General features: G+C 38.8%; 2 protein-coding genes across 2 annotated transcripts in view; both read left to right on the top strand.

The window, feature by feature from the left end:
* Window positions 1–19,307, top strand: part of LOC148104161 (Fc receptor-like protein 5) — a 50,466-nt gene that overhangs the window by 18,466 nt on the left and 12,693 nt on the right. Inside the window, exon 6 of the mRNA XM_087836166.1 lies at window positions 18,957–19,220. Within this exon, the coding sequence (XP_087692292.1) occupies window positions 18,957–19,220 (264 nt within the window). The remainder of the gene's footprint in view (window positions 1–18,956; window positions 19,221–19,307) is intronic.
* Window positions 2,763–6,798, top strand: LOC102776657 (low affinity immunoglobulin gamma Fc region receptor II-like). Its single transcript, XM_087830553.1, has 3 exons — window positions 2,763–3,039; window positions 4,361–4,600; window positions 6,740–6,798. Exons 1-3 carry the CDS (start codon window positions 2,763–2,765, stop codon window positions 6,796–6,798), a joined length of 576 nt encoding a protein of 191 aa, XP_087686679.1.

Below are 19,307 nucleotides of genomic sequence, written 5' to 3'. Positions count from 1 at the left end.
ACAACAAGCTGAAAGTCAGTGATATATATGTGTATGTGTATGTATACGTATATATATATATATATATATATACAAACACACACACACACACATATATATATATATATATATATATATATATATATATATATATATACAAACACACACACACACACACATATATATATATATATATATATATATATATATATATATATGTGTGTGTGTGTGTGTTTGTGGCGTTTTGTCTTTCGGGTGAACCAGTTTTTGTCTGAGTGTGTTACTGGGTCTGAAGTACACCGGGATGTCATGCTTGGAGAAAACCCTCCTGAGTTTCTCTGATACACCGGCTACATAGGGGATGACAATGTTGTTGCGTCTGTCCTTCTTATCATCCCTCGCTGGTGTCTGATCTTCTTTTCTGTGCCTCTTTGCTGACTTTAAGAATGCCCATTTAGGATAACCGCACGTTTTGAGTGCTTCCTTTACATGTGTGTACACACGCCAAAACACAGACTTAACAATGTGGTGTATGCCGTACAGTGCAGCGAGGAATGCCCAGACCTCTACATTGGAGAGACCAAACAGCCACTTCACAAGCGCATGGCACAACACAGAAGAGCCACCTCCACAGGACAAGATTCAGCTGTCCATCTGCATCTTAAGGATAATGGACACTCTTTCGAGGATGCCAATGTTCACATATTGGACAGAGAGGACAGATGGTTTGAAAGAGGAGTGAAAGAAGCCATCTATGTCCACTGTGAGCGACCATCTTTGAACAGAGGCGGTGGTTTACGACACCAACTCTCTGCCATCTATAATCCAGTTTTGAGATCCCTTCCCAGACGCCTTAACGCCCACTCACACCCTGGGCCATCTGACCTCAGGAATTTGCATGATAAGGTGGGGCCAGGTTTCACAATGAACTCACCCGAAACTCTGGCTGATTGGGACCCACACCCAGTTTCACACCTTGGCTCAGGCGATTAGAGGATCATCAGGGGGTCCTTTTGTCCCTCTGTGGGGGGACACTCCCACCAGGTTTATATCTGGGACTCTCCACCATTTGACCTTAGAACTGAAGAAGCCTCTCGGATGAGAGGTGAAACGTCTTCAAGCAACTTAAAGAAGTCCAGACTCTTTTCTTTGCAAGCTCCAGGGAAATAAATACTCTTGCCCTGCTACACTTGCTTGTGGAATACCTCAGGGCTCTATTCTGGGCCCTGTCTTATTCTCCCTATACATGCTCCCATTAGGCTCTATTTTTCAGACACACCAAATTTCCTATCACTCTAATGCAGATGATACACATCTCTCTTTAAAACCAGGCGTTGATAGCACATTGCAGAAAGTTTCAGATTGTCTTAGTGACATAAATTGCTGGATGTCTTTGAACTTTCTCAAACTAAACCATGACAAAAGTGACATTAGAATTTTTGGCAACCAAGATTCTGTTAGTCTCATAAGAAATGACTTGGGCCCACGATCAGGTAATCTACATCCCCATGTTAAAAATCTTGTTTTCATACCCTCAAGTTGTACAAACAAAGAAATTCAGTTGTTTGTGGCAGTTTCTTCCAGCTCAGGAGCATTTCTAAACTCAAAACTATCTTGTCATCTAAAGATCTGGAAACCGTTATCCATGCCTTTATTTCATCACATCTTGAATACTGTAACTCTCTTTATTTACGCGTCTGTCAATCAAGCCTGTCCCACCTGCAACTTGTTCAAAATGCAGCCACAAGGTTCCTGACGGATACCACAAAGAGAGACAGTATTACTCCGATACTCACAACTTTACATTGGCTGCCAGTTAAATACCAAATTGATTCCAAGGTTTTATTATTTGTTTTTAAAGCCCTCCATGGCTCCAGCTTACATTTCAGATCTCCTTAGCCTGCACCTACCCACTCGAACTCTATGTTCCTCCAGTCAGATGCTTTTACTGGTTCCACGCTCCCAGTTAAAATCCAGAGGTGACAGGGCTTCCTCCATCGCTGCTCCGAGACTCTGCAACAGTCTTCCCTCTTTTATAAAATCCTCTTCCTCTTTTGTCATTTTCAAATCAAGTTTGACGACCTATCTATTTTCAAAGGCTTTCGGATCTCTTTGACACCGCTTTTATTCTGTTTTAGCTATTCTGGTGTTTTATCTCATTGGTTGATGTATGCATGTGTATATGTATACATGTATTTGTGTCCACGTGTGTACCTGTGTGTGTGTTGGTGTGTGTATATACATATATGCATGTTAGATAATAATGGAGATGCACTTGTTTATTCTTCATACAATAAACAATTTGATAGGGTTCCCAACAGAGACCGCTGTGTGTTTTTCTATCCAGATATTCTTTTACGACACTGGTAGTCTGGTTGGCATCATTTTAATTTCTTTAAATACTATTCCGGAGGACTAGTTAAATAAATTACAAGACATTTTGCCTACGAGAGTTCAGGTTATGTTAAAAAATAAAGGTGGTAATACACACAATCCTTGTCTTATATGATACATTCATTTATGTTTGCATGTTTCCATTTCCCGTTTTCCTTGCAAACTATTAAGAAATGAGGCATGGCTCAAGGTTTTGAATAGTGTTGTTTGAGATTTTTTTATTTATTTATTTGTACACATAACAATGCTGCCATTCTTATTCAGGGTACAATTTTTAGGTTGACCAAAACGAACATCTTGTTAACTTATAACTTTTTAGCACATAGTAAAAAAAATACCAGATAAATTCAAATAATATTTAACATCTCTGAGCTTTGACTCTTCGCTGCATGTTGTTTCCAGATGTTGATTCAGCAGCGTCTCTCACAGTGAGTCCTGACAGAGTGCAACACTTCACCTCTGACTCTGTCTCACTGACCTGTGAGGGAAACTCTGCCAAGACGAGAATGAGGTGGTTTTCTGATAATGGCCAACTGAACTCTTCTAACTGGAGCAGAATGACTGGATCTACATACAAAATCACCACATCAGAGTCAGATACTGCAGTGTACTGGTGTGAATCTGAATCAGGAGACTTCAGCAATGCAGTCAACATCACTGTACACGGTATGTAAATGATTACCCCAATAACCTGGTGTAAGTCATTGTATGTGGCAAAGAAGACCTAAATATTTTCCTCAGTGGTTCAGAAATTTCCCCTCTGTGAATTTCCACTTTATCACAGTGGAGGGGTTTGTGGATTCCAGTGATCCTAGGAGCTATGTTGTCAGCGGCAATTTACCCAACCAATTTACATTTGCTTGATGGATTTAGAGAATGCATTTGATCACATCTCTTGGGGTACCCTGCCTGTTGTCACAGCGTATTCAGTCCCTGTACAACAACAGTGAGCCCATAGAAGAGTGGCCAGGGGAACGGAGTCTGCACTTCTCTGCCTAGACTCCTTCCTACAAAAAACTCCAAAGTTAAAAAATCTGGTACACTAAATTTATATTGCAGACTTACAGGCAGGACACAGGAAACATGTGGATAACACAGTGATTTTTCATTTTTCATTAAAAAAAAAAAGCTGATTAGTCTTGGGATTTCCAACATTCAAAATCCAAAGTAAATAAAGAAATGATGCAATCCAAATATCAGAAATAATGTGGAGCACTCATGAAGCACACGGAAAGCATACCTAGGTAACACACACCTCCACGGACGAAACAAGAAAAGATAAAAATAAAAAACTATATACAAGAGATAGTGAGGGGAAATGAAACAAGCAGGGAACCAGACACAACTGAAAACAATCAAGAAATTCCTGAGAATAAGGACAGGAAATAAAACTAGACAAGATAAACAAGATCAAACTGTAACTAAAAAAACTAAAGAAGACAACTAGATAGAGAAAGAAGACTAATTTAACACAAGGAGGAGAGAGGAAGGTATGGGAATACTGAAAGACAGAAACACAGACAACACAGAGACCATAAAGTGATCAGTGACTAAAGCTGAGAACATAAAAAGTGATGATCACCTCTCTCATTGAATTTTGAGTGTTTTAATCCACCTTGTTAAACCTGTGGTGTTCCCCATCAAAAGTGACCACCATAGGAAATGAATGGGAATCCACTCACTCGCTCACTCACTGAATGATCCACTGAATGACCCCCTGAATGGCCCAGCGAATGACCACCAAAAGATCCACTGAAGGATCCACAAGAACTGAGTTAGGTTTTCAAAAATGTCTTTTGTGCTAATTTAAGAGCAGTTAAAACCGTGACCGTGAACACTAAAGTAAGGGGTGGGAGGTGAACACGACAGGGGGGTTTTAAAAACTCTAACTTTGTGCAATTCAGTTTGTTGTTGTTGTTGTTGTTGTTAAGGCTCTTTCCATCCCTAATAGTGTGACCAGAACTAATGTGATTTGCCTGTTTTGCAGATTATGATCCTATCCTGGTGAGTCCTGTTCATCCTGTGACTGAAGAAACGTCTGTGAGTCTGAGCTGCAGTTCAAGAGAGAAAATACTTTCCAATGTGATGTTTTATCACAATGACAAAATTATTCAAAATGATACCCGAGGGGAGCTGAATATCTCTGCAGTGTCAAAGTCTGATGAAGGTTTCTACAAGTGTCAGTACTCAGGAAGAGAGTCAGCACAGAGCTGGATGTCAGTTAAAGGTGAGCAGGATCAAAACATTTTATTTTTCATGATCTATTGTAGGTGGCTTATCCAAAAACATTTATAGTAGATACCTTGTCTACTACACTATAATATGATCTTAAAACAGGCATGTATTTATCTTTCAACAATACTGTGGTTAACACAAATGCCTAACATGTATAAAATTCCCTGGTTTGAGAGTGATAGCAGATATAAGTAAGTAAGTAAGTAAGTAAACTTTATTTATATAGCACCTTTCACAGACATATGTCACAAAGTGCTTTACAAGGTAAAAACATAATACAGTCATAAAATACACCATGAAAACCCTGGTCTAATTAAAAGCTTTTTGAAATAAAAATGTCTTTAGCTGCTTTTTGAAGGTCTCCACTGAGTCCAAACCCCGTAGAAATAGGGGAAGTGCATTCCACAATCTGGGTGCAACAGCTTGGAAAGATCGGTCCCCTCGGGTTTTAAAACGAGTGTGGGGGACCACTAAAAGATTTTGGTTTGCTGACCTCAGGTTACGAGTGGAGGTATGTGTATGAATCAGATCAGCAATGTAGGGGGGTGCCTGTCTCTGTAATGCTCTAAAAGTTAAAACTAGAATTTTAAAATGGAACCTGAATCTGATTGGTAGCCAGTGCAGCGACTTTAACACAGGGGTCATATGAGCACCCTTGTTCGAGCGGGTCAGTAGCCTCGCTGCAGAGTTTTGAACAACCTGTAGGCGGGATAGCCCTTTCATGTTTAGACAAGTAAACAGGCTGTTACAGTGGTCAAGTCTTGTAGAGATAAAAGCATGTATTATCATCTCGAGTTCACTTGTTGACACGATGGATCTAAGTTTAGAAATGTTCCTCAGGTGAAAAAAGCAGGTTCTTACTGTCTGATTTAGATGTCCCTCCAAAGAAAAAGCTTCATCAAAAATGACACCCAAGTTTCTAAGGTTATGTTTCTGGGAGGAACCTAAGTCACCCAGTCGCCGTTTAATATCAGGTATTGCACTGCCTGGTGCAATAATCAAAGTTTCTGTTTTGTCTGGGTTTAGCTGTAAGCAGTTATTGTTCAACCATTGTTTAATGTTGGTTAAACAGTCAATCAGATTGGAGAGCTTATGAGCTTCAGCAGGCTTAAACGAATAATATAGCTGAATATCGTCAGCAAAAAGATGGTAAGATACTTCAGGAAACTGCTGTATTATCTGACTTAAAGGAAGAATGTATATTAAAAACAGAATAGGTCCCAGCACAGAGCCCTGAGGAACTCCACACAACAACTCTGTAGATTCCGACATGATCTGGTTTGCAGACACACTAAAACTCCTTTCAGATATATAAGATGAAAACCAGTCTAAAACAGAGCCAGACATCCCAACCAGGTCTCTCAGTCTGTTTATCAGGATGGTATGGTTGACTGTATCAAAGGCTGAGGTAAGGTCTAACAAGACTAGGACTGTGTATTCTCCGGAGTCTGCTGACATCATAATATCATTAGTTACTTTCAGTAGTGCTGTCTCAGTGGAATGCAATTTACGGAACCCAGATTGAAAACGGTCATGGATGTTATATTTCTCCAAGTATGCCGTAAGATGGACAGCTACTGCCTTCTCAAGGAGTTTTGACATAAATGGGAGTTTGGAGATAGGTCTTAAATTTTGAAGTAGTGTTGGGTCCAGGTTGGGTTTTTTGAGCCTTGGTTCCACAATGGCATGTTTAAAAACGCTGGGGAACACCCCAGTCTGAAGAGAAACATTAAAAAGGTTCACAACCCAAGGACCAATGGTGTCAAAGGCATTAATAAAAAGCTTAGTGGGGATAATGTCTGAGGGGCTTGAGGATGGCTTCATTTTGTCAACCAGGGCTGCTATTTCCTCATATGTTACAGTTGTAAAAGTTGACCAGGAGTACAATGGGAGTGCCTGACTCGGAGAACAAGAAAGCTTGGGGGAAATTTTAGCATTGACGTCGTTAATCTTATCAACAAAAAATCGGAGGAGTTTATTACTATCTACTTTAGAGTGTACATCTAAAGGTACCACATCTGGGGAGACAATAGCACTAACTTTGTCAAAAAGAAACTTGGGATTTCTCTTGTTTTTTGTTATGAGCCTAGAAAAATATTCAGATCTAACAGTTTTCACTGTGTCATTTAAGGAGAGCATGAGATCTCGAAGATGGAGCCTGTGTACGTCAAGTTTGGTTTTCTTCCATAGTCGTTCTATTTTGCGGCATATTCTCCTTAAGTTTAAGATAGTCTCATTTATCCAAGGGCATGTCTTCTTTTGTAAAGCCGAGCTTGTTTTAATAGGTGCCACTTGATCCAAAATGGATGTGCATTCCCTATTAAAAGACTGAATAAGAACATTTACATCGTTTCCGGTAAAAAGTGGAGACCTGTCAAACATAATGGAGAACCTCTCAGCAGTAGTCTCAGTTATTATGCGTCTATGAGTTTTTAACTTCACAGGCGTCTGTTTAGAGCTAAAATTAAGTTCAACAAAGATACAATTATGGTCACTCAAATGTACATCCTCAGCAAACACATTGCCAATGTTGAGGCCCAAGGAAAAAACAAGGTCCAAGGTATGACCTTTTAAATGGGTTGGACCAGAGACATGTTGGACAAAGTTAAAAGACTCAGATATAGATAGAAGTTCAGCTGCAGAGTTAGATGAGGCATCATCAATATGAATGTTAAAATCCCCAAGAATTAAAACTTTCTCCAGCTTGATAATAGAAGATAAGAAGTCCATAAAATCCTTTAAGAACTCAGTAGCAGGGCCAGGAGGGCGATAGACTAAAACACAATAAAATATGTTCGTAGAGCCCACCTTAATTGTTTGCGACTCAAAGGAAGAATAGTTTTCAGTTTGCATACCTCTGCAGATGAAACTGTCCTTAAAGACAACGGCAAGACCTCCACCACGGCGACCTAAACGGGGGGCGCCCAAGTAAGAGCAGTCTGCAGGACGCAGTTCGTTTAGGTGAACAAATTCGCCATCCCTCTGCCATGTTTCGGTGAGAAACAGAAAGTCCAGGCTTTTCCTTGTGAAGAGCTCATTCAGAGAGAAGGATTTGTTTGCGATGGAGCGGGCGTTCAAGAGCGCAATCCGATTAAAAGCTGGCAGCGCAGGTTTCCCATCAGCTTGTCGGAGTGGAATTGACAGCAAACACCGTGTCCGCACGCGAGGTCTCCAGCAGCGCCACGGAACCGGCGGGGCCAACCACCGGTTGTGCGATGCGGGCTGTGAGGGCGCAGTGGTGGGGGGATAGTCGGCAAAATCCAGAGCATCAGATGGGTAGGATCCACGCTGTAGTGGCTGCAAGTACGTGTTTCCAATCAAATCCGGAAGGGTAACTGGTAGCAGAAACCGGGGACGCCTCCAGACGAGTCGGGAGATCTCCGATCTGTAGGCTCGTTTGATGTGTACCTGGATGCCGGCCCTACAGCCTCTTTTCCTCGATTTCTTCTTGGAATTGCTTAGGGCACGTTTCGCCGGTAGCAAGAAGTAATCCGGTGAGGTGGAAGATTGCACAAATGGTGGGGGGAAAGTTTTTCTATAACTGTCCCAGTCATCATAAAGACGTTCCATAGACTCTTTGATGTGGAGCAAGGAAGAACGGTCGTAAATCACAGCAGCATAGCTCCATATATTAAACGTCAGGGCTGATATAAAAACATAACATACAATACAGCGTAGGCAGGTAGACGTCGAGCCGAAGAAAGGCGCCATCTTCCTGTCACAGTCACACACACACAGGGATATAAATCCCTGAGAATTTAAACAGCAAGTTCAGTTCAGTTTATTAAAGTTAACAGTTCATTTTTCTTATTTGCAGTAGCTGTGTCCAGTTCTTTATTTCTTCTTCTGATGATCACTGGACTCATTTTTGGAGTCATATTTATTTTCCTCCTGTTCCTGTTCAAAAACCTCTACAGAAAGAAAGGTGAGACTCTTTTCACTCTTTAAAGTGTTTGAATGGGCAACGTTCCTAAACTGGAAACCGTTTGCAAAAATGTGTAATACATAACCATGTAAATGCAAATTTTCATTTTAAATTGTTAAAGGTTCTGCCGATGAGCAGAGGGTGAGTCAGGATGAAAATCAACAAGTCTACTCCTCTCTTCTTCATGGTTAGTTTTCCATCTAGTTTAAAATATCCTGATGCCTTTCTCTGCTGCAGCTTTAACACTGTTGAATTAAACAAAACTAAGACAATAACAACATTTAATCATATAAAGCGGCGGTCCCCAACCTTTTTTGCGCCACGGACTGGTTTATGCCCGACAATATTTTCACGGACCGGCCTTTAAGGTGTTGCGGATAAATACAACAAAATAAAACTAGTACCGGTACCGAAAAAAATATTTATTCACAACACACGTGAAAAGACCAAGGAAAACTGAGTTAACGATAAAAACGATAACAAAACAACGCTGAAAAGCGATAAAAACCCTGAAAACCATACATTTCACACCTGAGCGTCAACTCTCACGGACCGGTATTGGTCCGAGGCCCAGGGGTTGGGGACCGCTGATTTACAGCATTTATAAGTAATAACAAATTTTCCAATTTCAGGGTATGTTTGTGCTTACACTGACAACAAAGCTTATCTCATTGTATTTTAATATAAATGTTACTGACAAGAATACTTGTGTTTACATTAGTATCACAGACATGTGGTGACTCATTTTCTCTGACTTGTAGGTGATCGTTGTGTCTATGAGACAATCAGAGGCTCTGGAAATACTGAAAACGGTACAGTATCAACTTTAATGTATAGTTAGTGGAAAATGTGTGGTTATAAAATAACAGTGATTATCATTAAAATCAATACTAACATTATTATTTTAGTTTGGGCAGAAATTGATTACACCCACAATTTTAATATAGTGCACAGCTGTTTCAGACTGAGAGTATATTATACAGATGTTCAGTGTTGGTCATTAACTCCCTGAAAGAGAGCATTCACCTAATGTGCTCATTATTGCTCAATTCTGCTCATTTAAGCTGAAGATATTTGAAATTGTAAATGTATCTTTAATTTTTTTGTGCTTTGCTCTTTAGGAAACCGGGTGACCCGTGTGATGTAGCTCCAGAGAGCAGCATGATCCTGAGCTGTTGTGTGGACAGCTCTACAGGCTGGATGTTCAGTCATTTTCAAGATCAATTTGACCAGATTAAACACATATTTTCTGTCTGGGTTCACTCTACATGGACATCTTCACCTTTCTGTATTGATAACAATTCATAAGAATTATCAGTAAATTAGCTACCATTATCACATAATTTATGATTAGCTGTTAATAGCAAGTGCTGGAGGAATTTTTTAAACCATTCCTTAAGGAAAAGAAGTACTCAAATACTCTGAAAATATCCCACTAGACTCAAGACTCAAGAAGTTTACTGTCATTTCGTATGGTGTTACCCAGCCTGAAACGAAATACTGTTTCTCACCAGCCTCTACAGTGTAATAAGCAATTGTGGAGATCAGGGAAATATTTTACTGCTACTATTCATAACCATCATTACCATTACATTAATTATCATTTCATCAAAGCATTTATCCAATAGATTACACATGTTCTTAGTTAAGATTATTACACCTATCACAGAGAGCTTCTGTCTGGTTAAAGGTCAGAAGCGTCAACGGGCGGGGTGAGGCTGAGTGCATTTTGAGGTCGAGACATACACACACAAACAGTAGTTAGACTCATGTTTAGGTAAGAGTTCAAATAATAGTTTGCAAAAGCTTGTGACTGTAAGATTGTGTCTGCCTAAGGGACAGTTTGCTCCAGGAGATAAGCGAGAGTTAGAAGATTAATAGGAAGCACCTGGCCTCGAGACGGAGAAGATGTCCTTTTAAATGTGTCAAAAGTCGTCAACAGAACATTTGTGGTTTTGAAACTTATGCATGTATTGTATCTGCTTTGACGCATGAGGGGATGTCATAAATGATACCCTGATGTTATAAAAACAACTGCTTGTGTATTATTGGGCAGAGATCGATGCTGTCTGTGTGCAGTGTTCATCTCCCCATGCGTGTGTTCATTAAAATCATTGTTTGACCGACTCTCCTGGACCAATTGTTGTTTTTTGTGCTCACCCTCAATATTTGAACCCGTAACACAATACAGTTTAAAAAGAATAAGTTTTAAAAAGAGCAGCAAATAAGGCATAAATAGCATAAAATCTAAGTTCTAAAACAAACTCCAGTCACATTTGTTCGGGTAGATAACAGCGGTCCTTTCACAGAAGGAATACTTTCACTACACACACATCAACATTACTGCTTCATATATTTACATTTGAGCTCATTTTAAATACTTCATATTCTATTTCTTTCATCATTATTTTTTTTAAATATTTGATTTTAAAAAATATGAATCAAAAAGCTTAAACAGTGTGTGAGAGGGGCACGCCCATTAGAGAGAGAGAGAGAGAGAGAGAGAGCTTTCCTATGAGCATGAAAAGAAGTGGAGGTTTCAGTGACAGTAACCAACTGCGGGACACAAGATGGCAGTAATGTAAAGGATCACTTTACTGGGACCAAACAGCAAAGCAGACTTCTTCATCGTATTTCTACCTTTTCTCGTATAACTTCTTCTTCTTATCCCTGCAAAGTGTATAATAAAATAAGGAAAATCAGGAAACTTTAATAATAAAATGTCTTAAACACCAATATGAGAACAAGCTATCAAGTGTAGTCATTTACATCTCTTTTGCTTTGTTAGGCTGCAGGTTAACTATAAAAAAAATCTATAAAAAAAATATGTGCATCAGGAAACCTAACAAGAAACACAAATGTGCTTACAATATTCATACAGTGTTTGAAGACTGTGCCATTTTCACATCAGTTCAAGTTAGATTTCTGAAATGTTTCCCCCTTTGGATGAGGCTCACTGTGTGGTTTATTTTAAAAAAAAAACAAAAAAAAAACACTCGTTCTGCAATAATGCAGCAGCTACGTCAAGAAACAGAGACAAACAGAGACAGGGGGCAGGACTTCATTTTTGTTTGAAGACTCCATTTCTATTTGTTTTAGCTCATTCACTTCCTGTGGCTGAATTTGTGACCAAGCCACAATTTTACCTGAATGGAAAGATTTGTATCACCATGCATTAGTGTAATGCAATAACTTACATTAGTAAAGCTCAGCTTTGTCAGTTGAGATTGATTGATTGATTGATTGATTGATTGATTGATTGATTGGTAATTTATTTCAACATGTGAACAATATACAAGTACATTTAGAAAAGAAAATAAGAAAAAAAAAATACTGTACAAATTACATACAAAAAAATTATTAATTTACATGTTGAAAGGGAGTGGGAAGAAGTAAACACTTATTTAATCCCACCCCTTTGCCATAAATTATCAGTTAATATTTAGTCAGCTTCCTTACTGATATAATTTGTAATAAAAACAGTGAACAGATTTCTGATATACTATATACTATAATATCACATCATTGTGTAAATTCAATAAGTAAGCTCTATAATCACACTTTCCCACATTGTCAAGCTGATTGTGACATCACTGGTCTAGTCCAATCATATTTCTGCCACCCTTCTTAAGACGAATGAGCCTTCAGTCCACGTACTTTAAATGTCACTGCACATCTATCATTCTCACTTGCAGATGCCTTCATAATGATCATCTGAATATATGGACAATAAAGAACTGTGGCCTGACCTGACTGTTGAACAGGCCAGGGAGAGTCGAGCTGTACATAGTTCTTCTATGTACAGCTCGACCTGAAACTGCAATAAATTGTTTCAGAATCCCATTTAGACCTTAAATTTTGCACTTCACTTAGTGATTCATTCAAAACTACATTGTTAAGTTTAGAAAAAGGAAAGAAAATTCTAATTTAATTCCATATTCCTCCTTTAGTGCTGTGAAAGGTCAGCTAAAGGTTCAGTCTTGAATTTGGTCTTCTATGATATAACTAGCTAAATTTCATCATCTGTAATATAACAGAACCCTGTTATTAGTGTTGGTTTATACAGTACAAGAATTTCCCACCCAATTATGTCTTCATTACTTAGGAATTCTGCTTTCCTGCTGACTTGCTCTAAAATTACACATCTAAAACACAAGATGGTGCCGAGGCTCTTCAACTTCAGTTTTCATTAAAAGAAATTATTGTATCTTATGTTTAGACTTCACTACTCGTTCACTATATCAGTGGTTCATTCAATATACACAAAATGCAAATGTTATTTTATTCAAAAAGGGTTTTAGTGGGCAACCGAATCAAATAATAGACATGGACATGAATATTGTAAAATTAAAGCTCGTTTAACTTAAGGAAAAAAAAGCATTGAAACTGCATTTCAATTCAAAACAGAGAAACAAAAATAATGGCCAAAATTGGGCAGACTTAAAATAAAGTGCTATTTTAAGTACTTTAAGTACACTGTCTTTAAATAATAACACTAAAAATTTCAACATAAATGCAGTTTTTCTTCTTAAAAAAATAAGGCAGTGTTGTGGAAGTTTTCCATTTAATAAAGCCTGCAGACAAGCTAAACCAAGCTTAGTGAGAGAATGCATCATCGCGGGGCAGACGATCAGCAGAGTCTCTAAGGCTACGTCCACACTAGCCCCGATAGATTTGAAAACGGCGTTTTCGTCCACACTAGCATTTTCAGTTGTTTTCACAGAGTTGTGCGTCCACATTGAAATGGCCGAAAACGCTTACGTTCCAGTCCTGGTGATTAAAGAATTTGAAGAAAAGCTATCTGGAGCATGTATAAACTGATATTAATCTTTAATAGTGCTGTCAAAATTGAAAGCAATCAAAACAACTGCTGTATAAAGCACTCCGCTATCTTTGTTTAATTGGTCACATGACTCCATCACATGACTAAAATGCATCATCAATTTAGAAAGTCTGCGTTTTTGAGTGTCCACACTGCGACCGGACAGCTCTGTTTTGAAATGTATGTGTTTTTGAGAGCGTTTCCAGGACAGAAAGCTGTGGGTGGGTCCCTGCTCAACTGGCCCACCACTGCAACGGGCAGTCTGTCTCGCTGATGGCGGTTTCTGCTCTGTACAAACTCGGGGCCCTTTTACACTGGGCTTCCTCATCTGAGTCAGAGTCTGAAGACAGAGGATGAGGCTCTTTGTCTTTGTTGGCTCCTTTGTGGTGGCATCTTTACACTGTTCCTGCAGCAGGGCCTCAAGGCTGGGCCAAACCTCTTCTCGCTCTCGCTCTCTAGTCAAGACTGCCTAAACCAAGACCAAGACAATACCAAGACCAGAGGGTCACAGACCGAGTCAAGACCAAGACAAAGTCGAGACAAGACCAAGACAAAAAAGTCTTTAAACCGCAGCCAGATGCTGCTTCGTTTACAGGTGTCAGGCATATTTATGTGTTTTTGCGATGCACTTGCACAGCCCTCCTCACTGCTGTCTACTGTCTCACTCAGAAGAGGACAGACCCATGCTCTACTTGACTGTTGCGTCTCTCACCCTCTCTGTTTTTCACATACTGATATTATCCTATATCCTCGTATGTGATTGGCCACAATATGGAGGGATTGGAGCATAGCTGAGCCACTGTGTGAGAGCTGAGCAGCGAAAGGAAATTAAGTAAGTCTCGCTCAATGGGAGTCGACTCTGATTCACTACAAAGCACTCTCTAAGCATGGCTCTTAGAGCTGATGCTTTTACGCATGACACATTATTGTACGTTACGTTGTGTGTCATTGATACTGTTGACTCCAAATCTCCCGACCACTATGTCAATCTGAGACAGCAAGACCGAGACAGTGAGACCAAAACAAGACCAAAGTCCATCGAGACCAAGACAAGACCAAGACCATGTAAAAGTGGAGTCTCGAGACCGGTCATCCAACTCTAATAGCTACATGTTGGGATGGGTCCTTTGTGAAGGCAGTCTTAGGGTACGTCCACACTAATACGTTTTCATTTGAAAGCGCATCTTTTTCTCTCCATTTTGGCCTCCCGTCAACAGTGAAGGAAAAAAGCAACATTTTGAAAATGCATACATTTGAAGACGGTGCTTTTGCGTCGCAGTGTGGACAGCAAAAATGGAAACTTTTTGAAAACGATGACACATGTTAGTCATGTGATGCAGTCAAGTGACCAATTAAACTAAGATAGCGTAGGGCATTATACAGCAGTTGTTTTGTTTGCTCTCAATTTTGACAGCCCTATTAAAGATTAATATCAGTTTGTAGATGGTTCAGATAGCTTTTTTTCCCAATCCTTTAATTCTTACTCGCAGCAACAACTCCACCTCCTTCTTAGTCCATTTAAAAAACTCGGTGCTTTTCCTCGACATTTTGCTGCGATGTTTCAAAGAGCCGGAAAGTAAATAAGCGGCAGACAGAAATGAGGCAGGTCGAATCATCTTGCGTTTCACGCATGCACAGGACTGGAACGTTAGCGTTTTCAGCTGATTCAATGTGGACGCACAATTCTGTGAAAACGACTGAAAACGATAATGTGGATGCGGAGGGTTTTCAGACGAAAACGCAGTTTTCAAATCTATCCGGGCTTGTGTGGATGTAGCCTTAAATTTCACTATGTAGTTTGATCATTGCAGACCTCCATGGTGTGATGTGGGTGTCAGAAAGCACCTGAACATGAGACACATGTCTCACCTCCAAGAAGCTCAGGTCCAAACTTGTAGTAGTTCAAGAAAGTAATTATTAATCTACACAATAACTGTCAACTATAGAGCTGTTTGAAGAAACAGTAACAATAAGTTAGTTTTATTTGCCTGCATGGCTCCAGGACAGTCACCAGCTTTTGGAGAAGCAGCCTCTTGATTCTTCGGTGGACGAGAAACCATATCCAGTGTTTAAAACTAGTTGTGGATGTGAGGTTTTTAAAGTATTTAAAGTGTACAAAATGAACTGTTTTATAAATGTGGCTTGCACTATTAATGTTTAATAGTCATTAAAACGTGAAAAATGCTGCATAAACCCCACTCTGTGGTATTTCTTCTGAAACTGAGATGTTATTTGAAATGTTATTAGATGTCAGTTTTGATTTTAAAAACATTACTCACATTCCCCAGGAACCAGCCCACTGTGTGGTCACTGACACAGCTTACATCACCATGAAAACAGCAGCACGTATAACCCGAGAGAGAGGGCAGGACTTCCTCTTGCCTCATGCCCACTTCTGGTTAAGGACACTATTTCTGTTTTGCATTAGTGTAATGAAATACTTTGTAATGAAATGCTTTGTCAGTTAAGAAAGACTTATTATTGTATGAATCTGTTTTCTTGGTTGTTTATAAAGTTCTGTACGTAAGATAACCTAAACACTTCACATTTAAAAGTTATCCTGAAATTGTGATCTTATTTTGCCTTTTTAGCTGCTCAGTCACGCTGATATGATGATATGATTATGATATGATATGATTATGATATGATGTATAATAAAACTTACTGCATGTCTATGTCTATATTTTCGGTTTAGTTTTTGTATTACAGGCCTTTTCATAAAGAAAGTACTTGATGTTTCTGCAGCAGCAGGAGAGTATAAAGATGTCACACCATGCTGTGGTCAGATCTTGTTAAGTTGCTATTTCTGTGTTAAAAGGAAGGAAGCAGAAAGAAGAAGTTAAAAAAAAACGTCTTCTGTTCTTTGGGGTCTCGTGTGCTGTTGCTTCACTCTCTCTCTTTACAGAAAGTTGTAGAAGTTTTCAGACGTGTCACTGCTGGATGTGAGGATGAGACCCACTTTGCTCTGTGAGCTGGGCCTATTCTGTGAGTACATCACATCTATTACATCTATTGTTTGATTAATACTGATCGATAAAAATGTTTTAGTAAGAAGAACGGAGTATCAGTCATTTGTACTATTTCAGGTCATGTGATCAGAGAACTCTCATATTTTGTTATTAATATGTTTTTTGATGGTTCACTCTAATCTGAGTCGGTGTGTGGAGCTGGTTTAGTTTATCTAAGAAAGATTTATTGTCATGGTTTGCTGTGTGGCAGGCAGGATGTTGGACCCAAGTGTAGGACTCGTAAACAGAGGAGTAAACTCAAAACGATAGCTTTAACGCTGCAAAACTTCTCATCCAAATATGAAGCAAAACTAGAAACTCAAACACTAGAAAATAAACCAGAAACTGAAAACTAGGAATTGACTTGGAACAGGGAGGAAAGAAACACAGAGCATTATGAGTGTGCGACATGACAAATGACAGAAAGAAACACAGGACTTAACCCTCTGGGGTCCGGGTATAATTAGCTGTTTTTGACTACTTTTGATTTTACCTCTATAGTTCACCTTTAAAAACTGTTTATCTTGCTTTGTTTGGTATCATTGTTTTCAGCACAACCTCAAATATCTGAGATTTGAGTTATTTTTTCATTTTGGTATACTATATTAGCACAATTGATCTAAATCCAGACAAAAAATTCAAAATCCGAGTAGAAAAAAGTTATATTTTTTACTGTAAAACCCACAAACATGTTTAACGAATCATTTTCATAACTTGAAATGCAAATAGAAATTGTACATTTCTAAAAATTATGCACAAATTTTGCAAACAAAGTTATTTAATACCATTCACCTAAAAATGCAGCCAAAGCCTCAGGCGTTTTTTATATAACCATTTAAATCTTACAAATAAAATTTACAGAACAATCAGGTGTGCTGCATCAAATAAAAAGGCACACAAATTATTTGTGCCACTTCAAAAAAATAGTTTTTGTTCAGTGTGAGACAGAGGAGAACACCACAGGCCTAAACCCTGCAGGTCTGACAGCAGGAGGTGTATCAGTCCAGTTTTCCATGTGGAGACAGCGTTTACACTGGAATCTGCCTTTGGTGACTTTTTTGGAGCAACACAGGCGGGACAAATCAGACTTAACAACACAAGGGAAGCAAACCCAGACACACTGCACACAGGACAGGGGATATCAAAATAAAACAGGAAACACACGACAGGCACAGAGGCACAACCTTGACACTGAACAGAGAGAACACAAAGCACAGGCACAGGAGTGACAAACTGTGACTATCTATCTATCTATCTATCTATGACAGAACTAAACATGAGGGGCACAGGAACAAAACACAAGAACTAGAAATCACAAAACAAACAACAACTAAAGCTAGAAATACAGATCCACAAACAATAAGACTAGTAATGATAAACCAGGGATAGGTACCTGGTTGCCTTTGGTTGCGTTAAGTTTAGTTTAGTTATGTTTCACTTAGGTCTTCTGTGTTAGTCTGTCATGTTTCCTGTCTTCTGGTTCATGTTGTCAAACTTGTGTTGTCATCCTCTGTTTCCTTTTTTATGATGATTGACAACCTACAGAGACATATTTGAGTGTTGCTACTTTGATAATGTCTGAAGTTTCTGTCTTTATTGTAGTGCTCTGTACGCTTCTCTGCACTGGACACGCTCAAGGTGACAAAACACTTTTCACTTTTTTTGTTTTTGTTTTTTATTTATCTTACTTCTGTTTACATACTACTGTTTCAGTCTTAAGCACTTTACATTCTTCTTTTTATTTATTTATTTATATATCTATCACTATATTTATAATTTTGTGAATATAAACTAAGGTTGTGCCTTCAATAGTACATGAAGTGTTTCAGATTGTTAACTTTGTGGTTATGCTGGATTCTAGATGCTGTGCTAACTATTGAACCCAGCTGGTCCAGTTTTTTCATTGGAGAGTTTGTTACCTTCAAATGTGACATGAATGAAGGAGAAGACACTGACTGGTATTACCAAATCAACAAGGATGGTCGAGACGTTTTCTCCTACAGCGCAAACAAAGACTCCAAATTAGAAATTATATCTACACGTGACAGTGGTGAATATCAGTGCATTGGTGACAGGAAGAGCTCACATGATAAAAAGAACAGTAATACTGTCTCTATAACTGTATTAGGTAAGTCTTCAGTGACCGACAGCATAAATGTATGATCCCTGTTCAAATAATCAACTGAACAACATTTAATTAAATTTGTCATTGAAACTTGAACTTGAACCAGGACCACTGTAAAGTCAGTGCGTCAATACTCACAGAATCTGCAAGTTGTCATTAACAAAATTAACAAATTGAGTTTTAACAACAGAGTCAATCATGGATGAAATTAAATTTAATTACATTTCTAAAGGAAAAGAAGAAACATGAAAAGCTTCATGAAGTTTAAAGTGATGATGTTTCTGTTATCTAAACCAACTAACCAGCATTAGTTTACATTCAGGGCCAGAGAATGGACAAACATTTAGACCGTGGTTATTTAGAGATCAGCAAATATTAATCTAAATATAAACTTTATTTTTTTTAATGTTCTTATGTTGTTATAATGAAAAACACATATTTATTTTTCTTCCTCTTTCATATCTGCAGATAAACCCAGGGCCACACTGACAGCAGGAACAACAATCATACCAGTAGGGGGCAGTGTGACACTGACCTGCTCTGTGCAGAGCTCTGATGGATGGAAATATGAGTGGTTCAGACGAACCCAAACAACCTCTGAAGGTAAAATCAGAGATGAACAAAACAGAGATATCAGAGTATCTCAAGGAGGAATCTACAGCTGCAGAGGAACAAGAGGAAACCCAGTTTACTACACTGATATAAGTGATGATGTCACCATTGAGATAACCTGTGAGTTCAGTCATTTAGTTTGAAATATACATTCACTCATGATTATCAAACATACAGTGTTAAGTTTTATGTGTTGATTTCATGTTT

Source organism: Neolamprologus brichardi, chromosome 3 (genome assembly GCF_056152115.1).
Source record: "Neolamprologus brichardi isolate AB-2024 chromosome 3, ASM5615211v1, whole genome shotgun sequence".
Classification (NCBI taxonomy): domain Eukaryota; kingdom Metazoa; phylum Chordata; class Actinopteri; order Cichliformes; family Cichlidae; genus Neolamprologus; species Neolamprologus brichardi.
Note: the sequence above shows the minus strand (reverse complement) of the source record. Positions and strands in the feature narration are given on the sequence as shown.

Excerpts from the sequence above, each read along its gene's own strand:
- LOC102776657 (XM_087830553.1), top strand. The coding sequence starts at position 2,763 with ATGTTGTTTCCAGATGTTGATTCAGCAGCGTCTCTCACAGTGAGTCCT. Across the intron at positions 3,040-4,360 it reads AGTCAACATCACTGTACACG|ATTATGATCCTATCCTGGTG; the intron begins GTATGTAAATGA and ends CCTGTTTTGCAG. Across the intron at positions 4,601-6,739 it reads GAGCTGGATGTCAGTTAAAG|GAGAGCATGAGATCTCGAAG; the intron begins GTGAGCAGGATC and ends GTGTCATTTAAG.